The following is a 21,183-nucleotide window of genomic DNA, read 5'->3' on the forward strand; positions in this document are numbered from 1 at the left end:
AATCCTACCCATAATCACAATGTTTCCTTACTAATTAATTTTAGAATTTTATGAATATTATAAATAAATAAAACTCAATAAAATAATAGTTCAAGTAAAAAAAATTGTTCAAGAGAGCAAAAATTGGTATACCTTCACAAATTCATATCTGATTTGAATAATTTGGATTTTTCAGAGTGATAATTCAGTGTTAGAAAATCAGAAAAGAGATAAAACTAGTTTTGATGAAACAGGACAAGTGTGGCCATCAAATGTGGAAGAAGATAAATTATTTGAAATTCTCCATGCCAACAACAGTTCATCTAGTTTCTTTATGAATGAGGAAAATATTAGTGACAATTGTCAATTATAATATATATAGATAGTGTTGTTAGTTATTGTACAAACTATTAGAATAAATTCTCTTACAAAACCAATATCATCATAATAGGCTCTTACCAAACAATACACATTGATCTCAATTCTCAATGTCTCTTCACTAAATACAAATATGGAGGGAAGAAGTAATAAAAAACAAAACAAAAAAGTTCAAAACATAAATGTTTGCATTGACGTTGCAAATCGAGATCTTGGACTTGTTTGGAGACCACATCTACTATTTAGATGCAATTGATGCCCTGTCCAAAATGCATATTAAGTACATGTCAAACAACTTCAATTATAATCCACATTAGTGTAATAAGAAGCAAGGATTATAGTTCAATCAGTCAGTCCTGACCACACTCGCCAACATCTAACAGCTTCTTCACGAACAATTCTTTTTGGATCATTGAGAGCCTTTCCTATAGCTTGTAATACCTTAACAATAGTGAAGGGTTTTAGAAACTTTTCAATTCATGCTCAAACTGCTACATGCTAGAAGAAGCTAACCTGTGTTCTCATTGGATATATTCTTGCATAGGGAAGACGGCATAGAGCAACAAAACATTGGATTGTTGTCTCTCGGACAAGCTACGAGCCAAAGCAAATGAAGAAAACAAATCTCATTGATATATTCATCATAAAATGTGGCTTTAAGAGGAGACAATGGAATAAAATTAATGAAATAACTATAGTTCGTATAGTTTCTTCATAAATTTGTACCATCATATGAGGATAGGAGATGAGTCCAAGTAGATGTCTGACAATAATATGCACACTCTCGACGACAGCTTCTTGTCCTACACCACAAAATGATAGAGAAAACAGCTAGAAAATTAGTGGTTGAACAGAATAGCAACTTGTACAATACTTGCCTTAATTAGAAACAAATAGAATTTCAATCTTTTTCCATGATTTTGTTTCAATAACAATTTAATCAAAACTCCAAGAAAAGTAAACGATCTTACCATTGTTGTCCATTAACATCCCAGATAATACAAGCAGGAGACTGTATACAAGATCTTTGTCTTTCCCATCCTTGCTTAAAATGGTTAAGCTGTCTAAGAGTATAGGAATAAGCTGCCAACAAAAAAAATACATATTGTTGCTGAGACATATCACACCAAAAGTCAGCAATAAAGTGTAGAAGAATCTATAAAGCCTTCAACCTTTCTAGAGTCTGTCAAGACAGCATTTAGTGGAGCACCACAAATGACATGGGCAAAAGCTCGGTATATCATAGATCTGAAATAACATTACAGAAAATCTATGATTAAGATAGAGAAACCTGAGCACTATTCTATAAAGTGAAACTTGAAATATGATCAGAAATGAACTAAATTATCCATCAGCACACATATTTCAATATCTAGTAACAAAGAATCAATCATTCAAAATAAGGCCAATATGCCACCTTCTGCAACTATAAATAGGACTGAATTATGCTAAAAGTCATCATCAACAGCGACAAAGTCACCATACTCTCCTCATTTAAATTCCTTACAAAGTACAGAGTTTATCCATTGAGTAGGAGCAACAAATACAATCTCATGCAGGCCCGCCACACTGTACTTATTATGTGTTTATATAAAGTATAAAAATCGTTGGATAGTGGATAGTGTCCGTTTCCTAAGAAGAAAGTAACAGGTTTGACACCTATCTAACATATCACTTTTCTTTTACTATTATATAAATTTTCTTTATCGTCGTCAATCAGCCAATTGAGATTAGGCTAGGGCAAACCAATCCTCGGGGTCGGCCCTTTTATCTCATGGGAGGCTAAAAAAATCCTTAATCCATAATAATGTAATTCTAAATTTTTATCATCTCCTTCGCTATATGTTTTGAATTGGAAAAATGCATTGCTTGCTCATAAACTTTGTAAATGGGCAAGGCATCATAGGTTTAGTGGGGATATTGATGTTTGTAATATCCCAGATTTATATATTTCTGTTTGTAAAACACTTTTCACTTAATTTTATATATAAACAAATAAAAATAGGAGTGAATAACAGATATCATGATACAAATGGTCAAACTTTTATGACCTGGAATAGTGAGTGAATATCATCAGAATAAACTATAAGGCTAGCCATAAAGGTATCTCAGTAACAGACGGTTTATACCAATCTGACTAATATGCATGTTCTATTAATTTAATTTATTGGTCATGCATGTTTCAATCCTATCTTTCCAAGGAAGAGGGAGGAAATGACTGGAAAAGGAATGTAAGGAGTTAACAATTTCGTAAATTGATCATCTTAAACAAGTACTAACAGTGAAAGTGAAAAGGGAATATAGGAAGACAACAATTTTGTAATATTGGAAAAAAGAACGTAGGAAGATAAGAATTCCGCACCTTGTGATTAAAGAATCAATTTGCACAAGTGAAGAGAGAAGAATGGGCGTCATTGTAGAGTAGAACCGCTGCTTATAGAGGGGTCTAATAGCTGCGTGAAAACTTTTGTTCAAGCAATCATTAGAGTCACTCATAAGAATATGAAATGCATCTGCTGCAGCTTTCCTCACTGTAAGAAGATCCTGCTCATTGACATCTTTCAGTGAAGAGACTCTAACATCGCCATCCACAAGTAAATAACTCAAGAATGTCATTGCTACGTCTCTAAGTTTTTCATGACCCCTCATAACCAACCCCTTTCCAATCCATGCTAATCCAACAATAGCATTGACATAAAACAATCTTCCTTGGGGATCATATACATTTATTTTAGTAGAACTAAAGCATTTTAGAAGACCATCTTTATCACCATTCAATACAATACCGTTAAAGACTATGTCCAATGCCTCTTCAAGATTGCAGTCAGTGGAAGTTCCAAATGGATTGGCTTTTGAAGGCAGTTTGTTGAGTATAGAACCCAATGCCTGGGCAGCAGGAATGTGTCCAGAAACGAGGTTTCTCATTAATATATTTATGACAGATATGATGTTTGGAATGCATGTTTGAGGATGAAGAGCTATAATGACTGAAGAAAATAATGAAATGATCCATTCACAACTCTTTAAACTCTGGTCAAGTGGAGATCCTTTTATTTTTAATGGATCAGAGTCTGAGATATGCTCCCTTGATAAAAGTACATGAAAAGCTCTTTCAATAATTTTGCTTTGACTTTCCTCTGAACAAATTGCAACAGCCCGCTTCATTGTTGCCATCATTACATCAAATAATTCCTGGACAAGAATCAGAAATACTGAGAATGCATTTTTCTTGGCCGCTGATGTAATTTCAATGATATTGGGTAATTGAACTGGATATTTTGAAGAAAATAATGTTATGCATTGCAACCAAAAATAAGCTCAACACTTACATTTTCCTTGATCACGATGTCAGAATTATTGCAACTATCAAGTTGGTCTAAAATTTTAAGGACAAATTTTGATGGAATGTCCTTGAAACTCTTGATCTCAACAAACCTGAACATTTTGAAGATTCCAGGTCAGAGCAAGTATTAAGGAAAATGAGAGGAAAAAATTATCTAACCAGAAAAAAAGAAAAAGAAAAATGTCATTTAAGAATATGAATATGGTGTGCCGTGTATAATCTACCCCAATAAAGATATTAATTTGTGTTTAGGAACAATAACCAGTTCTAATAGATGAAATTAAGAACTTGTATGAAGTGACATTTATATTAGATGTCATAGGCGAAAGATGGATGCATTTTTTCTAGCAGGAATACCCTAATCCAAACCTAGCCCTCAATATCAAGAAAAATTTTCTTTTCAGGAAATAGACAAAGGAATCTTCTCATACTTCCTCTTGAGCAGTTAAATGGGATAGAGTTTCCACATGGAAATCCAAGGGAGACACTCTATATTTGGGCTACAATTTTCAATTTTAGCTTGAAGAAACAATTTAAATGCTTATACATCAAGCTTTGGCAGGCCGTGTTCATGATATTGTAGAAGCTCGGAGATACCCTAAATGATAAAGAGAACAGATCAAATAATTACTATTACATCCACTGGAAAACATTATCATAAATAAAATAAAAGTATTTAAAATATGTGAGGTAGGAATGCCCATCTAATTAAAGCTTTAGAGCAACTACAAAAAATTGGGGATGAAACACATTCAACTTATTAAGAAGGAAGATAAGTTGGGATGGGACGTCTATTAAGGAAGATGGGTCAGCTATAAGGTGGTGATGCGGTTATCGGACTCTTGGTACCACCTCTAAGGTTCAGTAGCATCTAACTGACAAAAACACATGCAAAGATACTCTACTATATAGCATGGAAGCAATGTAGAATATACTGCATTTACGATGATTCTGAATACCCTCGCTAAATATTGGCTTCGTACTTACAATATGCATGAGATATTTCTCCACAAACAAAATGAAAATAGCGATATGAAATGAACTTGTACCATGGTAGCAACTTGTTACAGTAACATTCCAAAAGCTGGACACAGGACTTTGTTGATTTAACATTCCCATTGCCCTAGAGAAACAAATATGAAGTTAATTGAGAAACTTGCATTGCCAAGTTCAACTAGGTATGAAAGAATACTTACTTTCTCAAACTATAAACACATATGCATTGACATGAGTAATAGAGTATGACACAAGAATAATGATGTTTCACTAGGAGTACTTCAATGAAAAAGGGAGATAAACGTACATAAACTTCACTTAGATACGAGAAAATAGTTTCTTCCAATGCTTGCACAACGCACATCATGTGAGTAGGCCCAATCATGCCAATGTCAGTGACTGTTTGAAGTTTGAGCTCAAGGTGCACGGTGGTATCATCATAAGACAACATTCTAATGACCCTATCTACCACGATAGCCTTGAAACTCACAGCCTTCTCAGACTCATTATGTTTTTCAATAAAGGAACCAATCGCAACCAATGCCTTCAGAGATAACTTCCACAACAATGAGTGGCTAAAATCCAATGTGATGATTGACATAAGTTTTGTCAAAATATTCTCATATATGGACTTCGATACTGGGAAAGAACTTCCAGGAAATGTTGCCAAAATCTGTAAACCTTTCACTGAAATTTGATTGAAAAAGTTAATCCAGATATGATATCCACAAATACAGACTAATGACTTAACTTTTTGAACGATGCTGAGATATTCAACCTATGAAATTCTACTTATTTCATTAATAAAAAAAACCTTGAGAGAGAAATTATCATGTGAGAAAGATAGTAGTGAAAAATAAATAAAAAATTATCCAGCTCATTTTTGTAAGGGATCAAATCAGCATGCAACATTTTCTTGGTGAATATTCTTTTCCAATAAAGCATTAAATGGATAAATTAGCAATGAATCACTTCAATAAAGGTTAACATTACTGATAGCACATATAAATACAAGAGAATTATAAATGCCTATGCATATGCCACAAGAGAAATAGTAAAAGACTCGAAAACCCATTTACCTGACCTAACCTAACTTAACAGAAACACATATACACTTTGAAACGAAAGTAATATATTAAAAGGATCGGTTATGGACACATGTATATCAGACAATGGTGAACCCCAATCATACTACCAACCTAACAAAAGACAAAACATAGGGCAGCATCAACATGTGGGCATTTCTAACACAGTAAACAATAGAGTACGAATCTCGGCATGAATATGAGTATAAACATAGTAATCCTCATATAATCAGAAGAATAGCTACAAATGTTAACAAATAGACATATCAATGAAGTTTAAGGGTGCAATTTGATTATAAATCAAAGATATCCATAATCGTAGAGATGGTATTATCTTTAAGCTACAAAGAATGGTACTCACATCCTAAGGAAAGACGGAAATTATCAATGTTGTCATCACTTCTCACCAGTGTAGAAGAAAAGGCCTTAGTTAGTGAAGTGCAAAATTCCTGAAGCATGCATCCCCAAATCTCATCACCAGATAGAATAAGAGAGTTTGACTCTTCGGGGCCTACTGTCAAATGTCTAGATGCAGCAAGCAGATCAACACAGAGAAATAGAGCTCCATCATAATTGTTACCAGATAAATCTGAAACTGAAGGGACGAATCCTTCCACTAAACTGATGAAGAAACTTTCAAAGACTCTGTTGCAAGAAACAATTGAGGCTTGGGCGGTAACAGACAATATTTGACCAACAGCAAGCAATTTCTGGTTGTTTTGTACAGGAATTTCAAGAGAATCCTTTAAATTGGCCGACTTGAAAGTCTTGATTATGTCTTCATCAGCGACTATCATATTTAAGTATGAGGCTTCATTTATAGTAATAAGTTTCTGAAGAAGTTGAAAAGCTTCTCTTGCAATTTCATTCTCTGGAGAACCTTTATCCATTGCTTCCAATTCCGAAGACAATGTAGACTCTGGCAAACTAAAAATGACATCTTTCAGCAAAGTCCACAAAGCTTCAGCATGATTTTCCATCCTCTTATCTCCATACTTCACAGAACAGTAGCTAAGGTACTTCAAAGACTCAATCTACAAACATTGATCATAATTGAATGAAGTTGTATAACATTTCCATAAGCACGGAAAGGTAATATGTATTGTTTAAACCAACCTTTGAGGACGGGAGAGAAGAGGAAAGCTTTTCAAGAAGCAATGGGATTGCATGTGGCTCAAGGACAGGTGTGGAAGCAAACGCCAACTGATGGAAAATAGAATAGCCCAATAAACCATAGAAGCATTAAAAACTGTAGCAGAAAATTTGACACAAAATTGTGAACTTTGACAACTGCACCTTTTTAAAGCTAAAATTAAAGGGGGGTAAACATAGGTAATTTGATCAAGAAAGGTATTAACTTTTGGCTAATTTTTCCTTCACCTATTTTAAGCAACAACAAGTCAGTGTTTAATATCCAGTGAAGGTGAATGGGCATATATTAAGGGCTACACCCTGTAATATTTATTTCTTCTTTCTCCAGTTGTAACCAACAATAAATTATATTATTTGATAATAAAAGGTGCTTTACAAGCTCAGTGAAGATCGAACATACCATCAGTGCCTTTGACAGCTCATCCCTTTTCACGTCAATCTCTTCTCCCTTTAATTATTAAGTGAACCAAAAAAAGAGTCAAGATAGAGCTAAATACTAAATGAGGCACAGAGGAAAGAACGGCACAGATAACATTCAGCAAGGTTATGAACAGGTGAAACAAAGAAATTGACAAGAAAACAAATCATGCTGATTGCTTAATGTCCTAAAAGGGCAACAATAATAGTCACCTCACCTGTCAAGCTTGAATGCAAGAAATAATAGTCAATTCCTTCATGTTAATTTCTCCCACTATCTAAACTAAGATGGTTTGTAAATTGTACCAAAGCATCGAATGTGTGGTTATTGAACAGGTGAAACAAAAAAAATGAAAAATGATCATGCTAACTGCTAAAATATCCTAAAGGAGCAATATCAGCCAACTTTAGGTGTCAGCTTGCAGATGGCTTACTTTCTCTATGTTATTTTTTTTCTTATATTTATAACTTATTTTGGAATGGGCATCAATAGGAAAATTTCTCCATGTATGAAACTAATAATCAAATGAATATGATACAAGTGGAAAGGATTTTAGGGTTAATGCTCTATTGGGGCAGTTAAGAAGTGGCGGTTATAAATAAATAGTATAAATAGATTAGTAGCAGTTATATTGTGGTTATGCAATGAAAATTAGTTGAATTCTCTTGTTAGGGATTCCCTCTCTCATCCCTATTGTATTCCTCTAACAGTGAGGGTTCTATCTCCCTCCATTAATTCTTCACTCCTCATCTCACTATAATTCTTCTATCCTTTTATCAAGTATATACTTCGAGATTTCAAGATTTATACCTAATTCTAGTTCAAGGTATAACAGAATATAAGTAGACAAATTCTAACAACAAAAGTCAATTTTAGATTACAGGATTAAATATAAAAATTTATTAGAAAAAGCTACAAACTACAACTTAAAGGGAAAGAAAACTATGCAAGCTTATGGAAGAAAGAAAAATAGTATTGACATTCACCAGAGATGTGCAATAACTATTTTCCAAATTGTCGGAATCCAACAAATTAGAAAACAAAACTCCCCATGTCAACCTTACAAAACTTCAATTTTTACCATTAAGATAAAATCCAGAACAGGAAGTCCCTTACATGTTACAATTCAATCATAAAGTAGAATCAAATACTAAACATATCTTAATCTGCTTTAGCTAGATTTCTATTCTCCTAAAAAAGAGAAGCATGTGTAAATGAGATTGGTGACAATCTTACCTTTATAAAATGCACAGGGAAATAGCGACCCAAAATATCAAAAAGATCTGCAGCAAGTGCTGATAGTGGACTTGATGGATCTGAAAATAGTTTCCCCAACAACTCCACAATATGGAAGGCAATCATTAAGCATTGGGGGTCCATTTCCCCATCTAGAGCCTCGCAGATTCCGTAGAATAGAAGGTCACCCTAATTCAGAATTCAAGTAACAAATAAAAGCAAATCATTATAATATTAGCATAAAACATGAAATGGAAATATTTAGTTATGGCACAATAATTCCGGCACTTCAAAAAAGACAAGTATATAGTTCAACATGTGTTAAAAATAGGAGCAACATCTTTCACATAAAACAGGAGTCATGCAGTTCATGTGAAAGAACAGTGGGATTAAATTCAGCATATCTCTGTTTTGTTTGCTAGGTGTTTGTCTTTGCATTTCACTGATGTTTAATTGCAAGAACAATGGCTAAAGCTTTCGTTTGAATTCATTGGAAAGCTTCTGTTGAATGCTGCATTGAATCAATATGTATTTGGAAGATTTGGACATTAAAGATTTTATGCAAATGAATGGTGACTTCAAGCTGCACATTGGGTAGTAAAGTTTGTTTCTTTTTATTTGTTCCATGGAAAAAAAAATTATCTACTCTTTTGGATATGGTCTGTAAGGATGTTTATGTTCAATATATAGCTATCTCCCTGACAGAAAAGAAAACTGATCTGTGACCACAAGTTCTGTTGTACTATTAATCATTGTTTCCTTTTATTTGTTGACCAATATAAAATAAACAAATAGATAGCAAAATAAACTGTGCAGAAGTTGTCCTACAATAAAAAATATTTTTTTCAACAGAAACATGTGCAAGTGTCACTAGAGATCAAGATAAAATGATACCTGTCCCACAATTGCATCTGGATAGTGCTCAAGCAAGCATTCTAGGAGTTGAAAGCAAAGCTGCCAAAGTATACGAGTGAAGTCATTAAAGGACATTCAAAAAAGTATAATATAACTGAGAAATGGGGTTACAAAATATTGGTATACCAATCTATCATACTGGCTAAGGGACCGCACCGCCAAGGTATGGAAAAAAGAATTTGCAACACCTGTTGCTTCACTAATAGTAATCATACCAACATTGCTTTTTCTCTTTGTCAAAGCCAAACAGCCCACAAGTGCGCCCCGTAATGCCTTCCAATCTGCCTGACATCAACACAAGATAATCCATTTTGTACCGAACAATAAAAGAAACAATAAATAAAATTTGAAAAAGAAAATGTTCAAGTTAAACATATTTGGACCCCAGCAGAAAAATTAGAAACACAGATAGTGTTAGATTGTGATAGTAGTTTTCTTTTTTTCAATTATCTTTAATGCTTTAATTGGCCGATTTTTATTAAGGTTGTTAAATCAGAACCCTAACATCTCATCATTTCAGTAATCATAAGACCAGAATAAATAGAAACAATACATTATCACCCCGTTCATTCAATACACTCCCAAAAACCATAACCAGCAAATGGTCATATACTTTGAGGGTCATTTAAACTGTCAAAGTGGAAAGAACATTATGCTCACATTTCATTCAATTCAACTTCCAATGAACATCATCAGCAAATACTTAAGGGATATTTAAATTTTCAAAAATCTTGGAGCATTAGTAATCCCATCATTATTACTAACCAGCCGTTCTGTGAAGAATTCTGTTAAACTTCGTATTGAAGCATCGTTCAAGGTCTTTGAGGACAGAAGTTCTAGCAACTCTCCAAGGAAAAGTATACCTGGGTAGCGACAAGAACGTAAGTGACAGAAACAGAATGCATAAAACAAACTGGAGAAGCAAACATAGATATTATACATCACAATTACAAAAAGTTAGCAAGATGGCTAGAAATGAGGCTACTGTCACTCTTCTTTCCTTAATAAAACCTTTGGAAGAAACAACTATACCAGTAATAATAAATTATTTCCAATATTCCTCGTGTTAATTGCATGGCAAGAAATTTTCTAAATAAAAAGGTAAAAAAGATAGTAGTCACTTTAAACAAAAAGCTCAGAGTATAAACAATTTCCGCTACATAAATATCCACCGTGTTTTACTAGGTTACATGATAATAGAATTCAACCTCTTAATGTTATTATATCTGAAGGATGAATTTGGTAATGCAACATAGAGACATATCTTCAGAAAAATGAACTTAGACTCATTCTTGGAGATCCATTTTCAAACTACATATTCGGTTAGTTAGTTCAAAATAGTACTCCATAACAGTACCACGCAAAATAGGCCTACTGCTTATTTTGGCATTTAGGAAAATGAAAAAGTGTTCAAGTTGAGTCCTTTTCCCCCCTTCAAGCTTAACTAAATAATATATTTTCCTAAGGAACAAATTACTCGTTGATTATCATTGTATGTTTTCGTCGTTGTAATTCATGTGCCTTATTGGTTGAATCATTTCTACTTGTACCATAGTGGCGATCTTTGAGTTTACTTTAGTCTTCTTAATATGAAGTTATTCTTTTGAAAAAAGAGGAATAAACCAATAAGAGAAACAAGAATGAAGTACCTCTTCCTCGTAGAATGTTATCAGTAGTAGTCAAATACATCTCCATCTCTCTCACCTATCACAATTGGTAATGTTGTAGTAAATGTATGCATAGAATATCAGGAAATCAGAATGCAAAGCCAGCAAATATAAGCTCACTAATGTTTCAATAGTCAATGCATCATTCTTCAAAAGGGTAGCAATTGCATCCAAACTTGCAACCTGCAAGTAAGCATATAAGAATAAACCCAATTCAAATCACAATTGGAAGAACAATACCCAAATCCCCCATTTCAATAAAGAGAACTGACTGCAAATCCATGATTCTAATGAAGATGATGATACTGGTACCACCTTACTACAACCATTACAATTAATTTTCACTGAGGATCAATTTATTGTTAATGTGTGTAAATGTTTTAATTTGAATATTAGCTATTTTAGATAAGAATCAATTACGGTAGAGAATGTTCACATGTGTGAAAGTAATAAAAAAAAGACAATATTAAGCTAAATCAGTGACATTTTACTTCAAATTTTGTACTCTTCTTCATGAATGTCATTGTACATTCACCATATTCAATTCATAGTTGTGAAAAAAAAGGTGAAAAGACAAGCTTGAGAGTAAAAAAGTTCTATCTTTTATTGTTTTAAGTTAGCAGCAGGCAAGGCGGGAAAATTAACAAAATGAAAAAGAGTAGCAGAGAGTGGGCAGTGAACCTGATCGATTTCAAGGGTAGAGGAATCGACATAACACTCTATATGCTTTATCCAGAGCGCAGAGTTTGAGTCGGCCATAGATGACACAGAGGAGAGAGAGAGAGAGAGGAAGAGAGAGAATAAAAGGTGAAGAAGGGAGCAGGGGTTTAAGGGCGCCTTCAGTTCATCGAAGAAGGAGAAACTTTATATTTTGGTCCTTCAACTTTAACATGATTCTGAAAAATCTATTGAATTTTATAATTCATCGAAATAATTGGGCTGCAAATAAGTTAAGTTACCTTGTTTGAGTTTGAGTTTGACTCTGATTTTGATTTGACCAAGTTGGAGTCGACTCGTTTAATATTCAAGTCGAGCTCATATTAATATTTATTTGAAAGTTTGTAAAACGTAATGTATTTATTTATTTATTTTAATATTAAATTTAAATTAATATTTTTTTTACACAAATATTTAAAATTTTAATTTTATTCAAGTTTTTCGAGTTTAGTTGAGTTTTTAATTTTCGAGCTTAAATTTATAAACTCGAATTTGAGTGGAAATAATAAATTGAATTGAGTTTGAGCTAAAGTTTGACTCATCTATCCCTAGAATTCACATAAGTTTTGAAGTTAAAAAAGAAAAAATTTTATTTAAATTTAATTTCAATCTTTATGGTCTCTTTGTTTTGACCAGCTCTGGAGTTAAAGTTATATATTTTAAATTTCAATCTTTATTATTTTAAAATTTATTTAAAATTTAAATATTTTTTTATAATATATTAAGGGTATTGATTTAAATAAAATATTCATCCGAATTATTTTTCAGTTATATATATATTAACAAATTTAATAATATTTTTCTTTCCATTCCAACTCACGTTTCTATTTGTTGATGTATTTTTTAAAATAATTAATTATTATTCATTCAAATAAGGTATTAAATATAGAAAATTAAATACAAAATAACATCAATAAGATTAAAATTTAGTAACCATAAAATTGAAATTAAAATTATAGTTTAATTATAATTCTTAGGTTCGAGAGAACATTTAACATTAAGATTTAACTAAAGGTTTAGTAACCATAAAATTGAAATTAAAATTATAGTTTAATTATAATTCTTAGGTTTGAGAGAACATTTAACATTAAGATTTGAAATTAAAATTTATATGGAATTTTAAGCAAGGTTCTTTTCAATTCCACTATTTTTAGTTTAAAAATATAATTTTAAATATTTAATTTTTTTATACTTTTTAAACAAAAATATTTTATTATTTTACCATTTACATCATGATAAATATTTTTTAAAATTAAAAAGTTAAAATATAATATATATATATATATATATATATATATATATATATATATATATAATTTAGTAGGTTATCATTCAAAATTATAATTATAAGTTATTATATCAAATCGATATCTTATTTTTTTTTAAATCTAGAAGTTAACATACCGAACAAATATTTTTTTAATTTAGTAGATTAACATGTCAAATTATTTTTATTTTTTTAGAATTCACTTTAGACAAAAACTTTTAACACCTCAATTATTTTAATATAGTGTGTCAAACCTATATATTAATAATATATATTTAAATTGTTTTTTTTTTCAAATATATGAATTAAAATTGAATTACATTTTTTTTCAAATATAAGAATTGAATTATAATTTGATATCAATTATGGTGGAATTGAAATTATAATTCTATTGTAAAATTCAATTCCAATTATATTCAACTAAACATATACTAAATCAAGATTTAGATAATAAATAATAAAATTATAATATCAAAGTATCTATTATTTCAGATATATAACTTAGAACTGTTTATATAATAAAGAAATGTATTGCATTGTGACTAAAGATTTTATTAATTCTTGGAATATTAACTTGTTTGAAAAAAAGAATTGAGGTGATATGTAACTAAAAATTATTTGGAGATAATTTTATTTATTATTTTTAATACTAACTCTAATGAAGATAATTTTCAATAATATTTTTATGGTGGGTCGGTATGATATATCTTAATTTTTTATTAATACCTTATACCTTATCGAAAGTTTTTGATATAAAAAATTCATACATTTATCTTATCTTGATTTCGGTAGGTATCGATATTATACATTTCACACCTAAAAAATATAATAACTTAACCAAAAAAAGTTTAATATAGTTACTAATTAATGTTACACAAAATTAAAAATTAACCAAAAAAAGTTTAATATAGTTACTAATTAATGTTACACAAAATTAAAAATTAAAGATTATTATCAGAAAATATTTTCTTCTTAAATTCAATATTTTTAAAAATTAACAAAGGTTAAAAATTAAATTTAATTATAAAAATAAAATTATTAAGAATAAATATGAGTAGTTTTTAAGTTAGACTAAAGTGGATAGAGAGATTTAGAACGATTTTTAATCATATTTATATTTGCAATTTTTTTTATAAATTGATAGTACAATTTATGTTAGATAATAATAATAAATATTAATTAATAAAAAAACTCTCACTATTTTTAATTTGTTCATTTTCATTCAACAATTCAAGTTCATCACATGTAAGTACTTCTCCTAAGTTGAATTAATCTCCTTTTAGTCAATTATTTGTACAGATTAATTTCTCTACTATTTTAAGACTCAAATTGCTCATAAAATAATTAATTATTATTTTATCCAAGCTAAAATATTTTTGACAATAATTAAAAGGATTGAGTACTTAATTTTAAAGTTTAGTTGGTTATTTTATTTTTTTTTTTAATTTTATCGTTTAGAAATGACCTATATTGAATAATATTACTTATAATTATATTTTGATTTTGATTTGTATTTTAAAAACTATATTTTTATAATTAAATTAATATTAAATTTATTTATTTAATATTTAAAATGAAAGATTTTTATTTAATTTTGATTTTGTTGACATTATTTAATTATATATATATATATATTATTTAAATTAATGATAACTATTTTTTAAAATAAAAACAAATAATATTTTCAATTTGATAAATTGAACTAAATATAAATTATTTTGGCATGGAAAGAGGTGGTTATAGTTTTAGATTATTTAAATAAGATTCGACTTATAATTTTAAAATCTTATTGTGATTTGTTTAGGTTAACTTATTACAAATAAAATAATATTTAAATTTTATAAAAAAATAAAATAAGAAGAATTTTGAGTGATTTAATTATTAAAAGCTTAAATTTTGTGATAAAAAAAAACTATTTTAAAATGATCAAAATAACCCCAACATCAAACAAGCTCTTATAAAAAAAAATAAGATTGAGATTTATCTTAATACAAAACTATCAATAATAAAAAAATTTACTTTTAGAAAACTTTATATCACCATTTTTAAAAAGTTTACAATACAATCCAGCTCCACAAAATTACATGAATAAACCTCAATTTGCTAACATCATCTATCCCATAAAGACCGACCAAAGAACAAGATCACATCGACCGATAAACACATCCCACAATACTTAGTTCTCGAAGTCAAAGCCTAGACATTTACCCAATCAACATTCAAGATACTCAAGAACTAATCTCGTATCTGAGTCACGAATCAAGAAATAATAACATAAAAAGATGTGTAATAAGAGATTTTGCAAGAGACCAATAACAAATTTAGATTTATCTCCATGTCATAAAAGAAGAAGAAAATGTACATAAGGATCCATCATTCTCTTCTTTTCTCCCTATCTCTAACACAGCTTAAAATCATCCTACTAAACCTAATCAGAAAAGCCCTCCTTAGGTTAGCTTTCTTATGAGTTTAAACTAATAGATAATACCATAATAATAATATCCCAAGACTCACCAAAGGCTTACATCCTCCTTTTTCCACCATCAAATCCCAACAACACTTGATCTTCAATTATCTCAGCCAGCAGTAAACAATTAACATTGGGATTTCCATTCCATTTCATTCCTCCCTGGAACAAAATTTGAATGCCATTCATTTACATGAAACCAACTAAACCATTACTCACCCTGAACTGCTTCATTTTTCGTCGTGCATCACCCCCACCCCGTAACTGCAGGTCAGTTCAGAAGCCTGATTTGAATCTCTGCAAGTTACCTGCACAAAAAAAAACAAAACTAGCAAAACAGCAAACTAAAATAATCTGAACAACAATAAGAAGCTTGAGCAAAGTATGCTTGCCCTTTCACCTCACTCCTCCCCCTTTATTTTCCAATATCAACCCCATCTCGGCAGCAGCATAATGTTTCATCTTCAGAAATAGGAAGAAAAAAACAATTTGATCACTAGAAGAGAAGAAGTCAGACTCTACGACAATCTAAATAATATAAAAATAAAACGATAAAGTCGAGTTGGTAGAGATAATACTATCATATATGGTGGACTGTAAACCTCTATCACGTATTTCTAGAACATCTCCTGCCGTTACTTTACTCTCCGGACTTGAATTAGTTATACCAGACTCAGGGCTGCTCGATATCCGCTTGTCTGGAGATTTCTGATGATCGATCTGGTCTACCTTCCTTTTCACACACAATCGTTCTTGTTGGGATTCGGGCCTAACTTTGTTTTTTCTACACCCATCTGGAAAAACATAAAGAGGAATCTGTTTTCGCCGAATATGAGAAACAGAGAGATCCATCCCCGGCTTCCACAACATGTACATATTGACCGCATGCTTGAACTCATCAACCGTTGCACGAATATCAAATTGCTGACCTTCTTGGACTATTTCCCCTTGCTTTCTTTGCAAACCCATAAAAAAGGAAGAATGAGAACAAGTCTTCGATGGATCCAGATACACATTGGGATAAGGATGGCACTGCAGTTTTCCGTAGGTATCTCGCTCTATCTGTACAGATCAAAGAACAAAAGAATAGGGACCATACATAAATTTCAATCAAAAGCTTTATTCAACTGATTTAATAAATCGAGAAGATTACCTTCAGAGTCAGTTGTCTCAGCCGGGACTCAACCCAACCTCTCCAAGCAAGTAAATCTCCATCATCAGCAGCAACTATGTCAACCTGCAGATAGTTTCTATAACTTTCAAAGAACAAATACGGTTCAAACAAAGCTTTCCATTTTCCCTTGTTCAGCTCAATGCCCTGAGAATGCAATAGGCAAATAATCACATCAGTAAGACATGCTGTTTGATAATTAAGTGCTTATTTAAATTAAGTTATAACTATTATTTAAAATCACTTAATTTATTAAATTTGATAAGCTATGAATGATTGACCTAACAAGGTATTAGAGTAAGAGCGTGCAAAAGCCTTGTATATCAATCAAATTACATCTCTTTAAAGGTACAATAGTATTTTTAAGTATTTTCTCTACATATCAAGTACTTAATATTATGTTATTTTCATTTAATTTATTCAACATTTTTTAAACACTTCAAATTCAGTTTTATCAAACGCATCTTAAGTAAATAAAAATAACCACACCAGTAAGACCGAAGGGGTAAAAGAAAAACTAAACACATTATCACCTCGCATATCTTGTTGCCAAACTGGAACTGCTCCATCATGACCCTAAGGGTGCTCAATGAAACATTGTAGCTAGAATTCATGCGAGGATAAGCCGGAGTTATTATTGGCATATGATGAGTTCTATCACGAGGATTCTTACGAGGGTCCCAAACAGAAAACCCCAATTCCTCTTGTTCAATTTCACATAACATAACAGGATTTGGCCAATGCCACTGTGTATACATCCTAAAAAATCGTGAAACCAACATGCTGGGTGCAGCATTTGGAAAGAGCTGACAAACTCGGGCAACAAGGAGAGCCCAGTTCACCCCTCCAAGAAAACCAGTGACCTGTTAATAATATTTGTTTGATCAGCAATGGAAGTTAAAAAAAAGATAACCTACACAGTAGGGAAGAAAAAGAACATTCACAACAAAGTTACATACATTTGAATAAATACCACGACTTTTAGCCCAAAACTTTAAACACCGTAGTGTTGTGCGAAAATGCTGCAAAAAATATTATATATCTTTAGACAAGAATCAGAGATATATAACGCATACATATCTTTTCTGAAGAGAAACAGGGACAACAATCACCTCCACATTTGGAACAAGCTTAAGAATTCTATCTGCAACCCTACATCCATTAAGGCTCCGAACAGTTGGCTCATCAACATTGTATAGGACAGACACATCACATATATTCAGATCCTGGTTACAAGTGTCTTAAATAATTAGTCAAACAGTAAGATGAAACAGCAGAGACAACCCATAAAGAACATTGACCATTACTTCAAATTTCAATGCTGATACAAAAAAATAGATCATACAGAGATCAACACTTACTTCCGGGACAACCAAAAGAGATATACTAGCATAAAGAAGATCAATTGATATCCCATCAAACTTGAATTTCATAACTGGAACATGAGCATTAGGAATGGGCTGCAAATCGGTCACTTCTACCATCTCTTCCAGCATTCCATGTAGTATAAAGAAAAAATCTTCCTGAGATGCATATGCCGTAGGTATTGTATTAGGTGCAGAGACAAGTACAAAAACCATAAGTATTGAAAAGAAAACTACCTACCTCGCGATTGATATATGAAGGCCCTATACATAAAGTGTCCATATCAGCTCCAGGACCATGTACCTGCACAAGCATTGCAGTAAATAATCTGATCTGATCTATGGGCTTCGGCTAATTCTACTAACTAACCTAATTTGGCTCCTAATATCAAAATTGGTTTGAACCAAATTCACAATACGAAATGATCTCCCACAGATTTCTAACATGAGAGTTGTAGTAACAGCACATCAAATAAGGCTTGTGAAATAATTTAACAGCATATAATAGAATAGAACAGATAAAGCTTGAAGTGTTAGGAATGGGATGTCAAGTTATGCTGGTTTTAAAAAAGGTGATATCTAAGAAAAACAAAAAGAACTAGCTATCTTGTTCTCAGCAATAGGGTTGAAGATGTTATAAGAGGGTAGAAGAATCATCTTAACATGGATGGTAGAAGAACTAAAACCGCCATAAAAAAGTTCCATAATCTCTAAACTTCTTGTTGCATTTAATGCTATATCTGATAACTCTACTATTACTAAATATGAACAGATAGAGTACTGTAGGCTATCTGGTATCAAATAAAATTGATCACTTCATTCATTAACCAGAGCTGAAAAAATAAATAAAAAACTTTACTCAATAGAATGTGTCTGACTAAATTCTCAAATTGTTAATGATACCAGAAATTAGATCTAAAATTTATATTTCATAAATATTCATTACTATAAGTTCTAAGTTAAGTTTCTAAACACTTAATTTTCAATTTTGTCAAACAAATCTCATAAGTGTTCACGAGTTTCACTGAATGTGAATGTGCATTTACAAACTCAACAGGTTTGCTTTAACAACTAAAAGAACATAGCATTTGTAATTCACTTTCCCAATCAACATCTAAGACCTTGGTTTATCCCGATGTGAATGTTATGCTATCGAAGCACCAAAAGGAAAACTGCAAAACTCATGCTTACCCCAAGTCTGTAAGAGCCAAAAGTAAATATTAGTGCATTTGCATCCTCCACCATTTGTTCTGTATAGCCTCTCAGGAGAGTGAGTTGTTTCACCCAATTCTTCGTTATCTATTATTCCCACCAAAGAAAAGTGGACATACATGTCAGCTAAAAAGGAAATCAAATAAATAATGCATATACTAAGGTATGCATTAACTTCATCAGACCCTATGAAATAGAATAGGAAAAACTTTAAACAATCAAATAAACAATAAATCATTCATGCATAACACTGATACATTTCTTGTAAAAATAATAAAATCATCAAGAAGAGTATGTTCCTCTCATTACCATTATGAGTGAACAAAGGCATATCCTCTGATTATTCAATTAAAGAGTACAAATACAATGGAGAACAATATAGTTAATTAAATGTTTGGCAATTTTAATAAATTGATTGTGTCAGATGCCCAATTAGTTTAACAAAGACTCCAGAACTATTTGATATCAATTGCTTCTACTACCAAACTGACACAAATTTGTCTGTAATTAACTTTATTTACAATACACATTAGTTGCTTTCATGACCTATTTCATCAAGGCATTCATATATCTTATCTTCTTCTATAAATATAATTAACTATCAAGTATCAAGATCCATACAATAAAATTGCCCCAATAACAAAATGCCTGCAATACTTATCATTTAAGTTTGAACTCACAAAAACATTGACAATCAACAATCAACAATTTTGTTCAACAAAGCAGATAAAGAAATCAGGAGAAAGTCAAAGAGAGACCTCTTTGATACGACCAAGGACCTCTTTTCTCTTAGAAGTTTCCTCCTCGCTTTCATAAAGCCCCGCATCATCCAAAAACTGCAGATCACAATGCTTAAATCTCTCGCAAAAAAAGCAAAAACAACAATAAGTAAGGTAAAAGACAAAACCTTTTCCAATTCAGCAGTTCTAAGTAAATCAGCCTTAGTTGGTTCAGCAGTAGATATTGGCTTCGTAACGCCGTATTGCTTCTCCAGTAATTCGACCATCTTTTCCAAAAACAAAATTCCCCCAAAATATGAATTGAAGGCAGAAACTCAAAACCCTTTTCTTTTCTATATCACAGTAACAACCAAATAAACCAAACTTCAAGGAGACGCTATATAATGTAGACAACGAATGAATCACTATATAACTAACGATATCCACAATAACCCAACAAAACCCACGTCTTCGACAAGAGAAAAATTAGATGATTACAGAACCGACGACTGGAATGGAAAACGATCAGATCTATGAACTGTGAAGCAAGCCAAGATCAAAGGCGCCTAAAGAGAGATAGAGAGAGAGAGTTACTATGAAAGATCCAATGTTTGGATTTACTTCGAAAAAGATTTCGGCACCCTTGAGCAGAGAGTGCGCGTTGTTTAGGGTTGGTTAGAAGACGTGGAGGGTTTTCGTGTGCCGATCTCTTGGGGGTTTAGATCTTATGAATTCTTAATTTCCGTATTTATTAAATTCACCCACGATTTTATAGGTTCATTTGATTTCATAATTTTATTAATAACTTATTATTTAATCATTCAAATTATTAATTTTAAACAAAAATAAATAACATTTTTATAAAAAAAATACATTAGCTCGAGATTCGGTCATAAACATATTGTATTATACTAAACAAATTTAATTGAAAATAACTTGCATTAATTATTAATATAATATTTTTTTAACAAAACCCTTAAAATTTGGAACGGTTAGTTTGAGTTATTTTCAAATTACTTTATTGTTTAAGATTATAAAAAACATATTATTGGTATAAATATAAAATATATTTTAATATATATATATATATATATATA

The 21,183-nt window shown here is 31.2% G+C and overlaps 2 protein-coding genes across 9 annotated transcripts; both read right to left on the minus strand.

The window, feature by feature from the left end:
• Positions 1–320: 320 nt before the first annotated feature.
• LOC124929385 (MMS19 nucleotide excision repair protein homolog) lies at positions 321–11,977 on the minus strand. Its single transcript, XM_047469736.1, has 20 exons — positions 11,851–11,977; positions 11,290–11,352; positions 11,152–11,206; positions 10,268–10,365; positions 9,629–9,787; positions 9,482–9,541; positions 8,588–8,776; positions 7,334–7,381; positions 6,898–6,984; positions 6,143–6,815; positions 5,004–5,383; positions 4,750–4,823; positions 3,687–3,792; positions 2,720–3,549; positions 1,530–1,605; positions 1,329–1,440; positions 1,084–1,160; positions 871–951; positions 719–798; positions 321–617 (listed from the first exon to the last, which is right to left on the minus strand). Exons 1-20 carry the CDS (start codon positions 11,926–11,928, stop codon positions 596–598), a joined length of 3,348 nt encoding a protein of 1,115 aa, XP_047325692.1. The 5' UTR covers positions 11,929–11,977; the 3' UTR covers positions 321–595.
• Positions 11,978–15,403: 3,426 nt separating this feature from the next.
• Positions 15,404–20,784, minus strand: LOC124931440 (nuclear poly(A) polymerase 4-like). 8 transcript variants are annotated; one of them, XM_047471905.1, is made up of 12 exons: positions 20,275–20,784; positions 20,126–20,203; positions 19,347–19,454; positions 18,397–18,459; positions 18,153–18,314; positions 17,904–18,017; positions 17,751–17,813; positions 17,325–17,654; positions 16,774–16,938; positions 16,223–16,682; positions 16,021–16,082; positions 15,404–15,928 (listed from the first exon to the last, which is right to left on the minus strand). In XM_047471905.1, exons 1-11 carry the CDS (start codon positions 20,371–20,373, stop codon positions 16,036–16,038), a joined length of 1,689 nt encoding a protein of 562 aa, XP_047327861.1. In that variant the 5' UTR covers positions 20,374–20,784; the 3' UTR covers positions 15,404–15,928; positions 16,021–16,035. The 8 variants fall into 8 exon arrangements, 7 of the variants coding, with proteins under 7 accessions (XP_047327861.1, XP_047327860.1, XP_047327858.1 ...); XM_047471904.1 differs by having other exon boundaries at positions 16,013–16,082; XM_047471902.1 differs by having other exon boundaries at positions 16,199–16,682.
• Between the last annotated feature and the right edge of the window lie 399 nt (positions 20,785–21,183).

Source organism: Impatiens glandulifera, chromosome 3 (genome assembly GCF_907164915.1).
Source record: "Impatiens glandulifera chromosome 3, dImpGla2.1, whole genome shotgun sequence".
NCBI lineage: Eukaryota > Viridiplantae > Streptophyta > Magnoliopsida > Ericales > Balsaminaceae > Impatiens > Impatiens glandulifera.

Coding starts and splice junctions, on each gene's coding strand:
- LOC124931440 (XM_047471899.1), bottom strand. CDS start 20,373: ATGGTCGAATTACTGGAGAAGCAATACGGCGTTACGAAGCCAATATCT. Junction 18,315..18,396: donor CTTCATATATCAATCGCGAG/GTAGGTAGTTTT, acceptor TATGCATCTCAG/GAAGATTTTTTCTTTATACT. Junction 17,814..17,903: donor AGCTTGTTCCAAATGTGGAG/GTGATTGTTGTC, acceptor TATTTTTTGCAG/CATTTTCGCACAACACTACG.
- LOC124929385 (XM_047469736.1), bottom strand. CDS start 11,928: ATGGCCGACTCAAACTCTGCGCTCTGGATAAAGCATATAGAGTGTTAT. Junction 1,441..1,529: donor TCTTGACAGACTCTAGAAAG/GTTGAAGGCTTT, acceptor TTTTGTTGGCAG/CTTATTCCTATACTCTTAGA. Junction 952..1,083: donor TCTCCTATCCTCATATGATG/GTACAAATTTAT, acceptor TTTGGCTCGTAG/CTTGTCCGAGAGACAACAAT.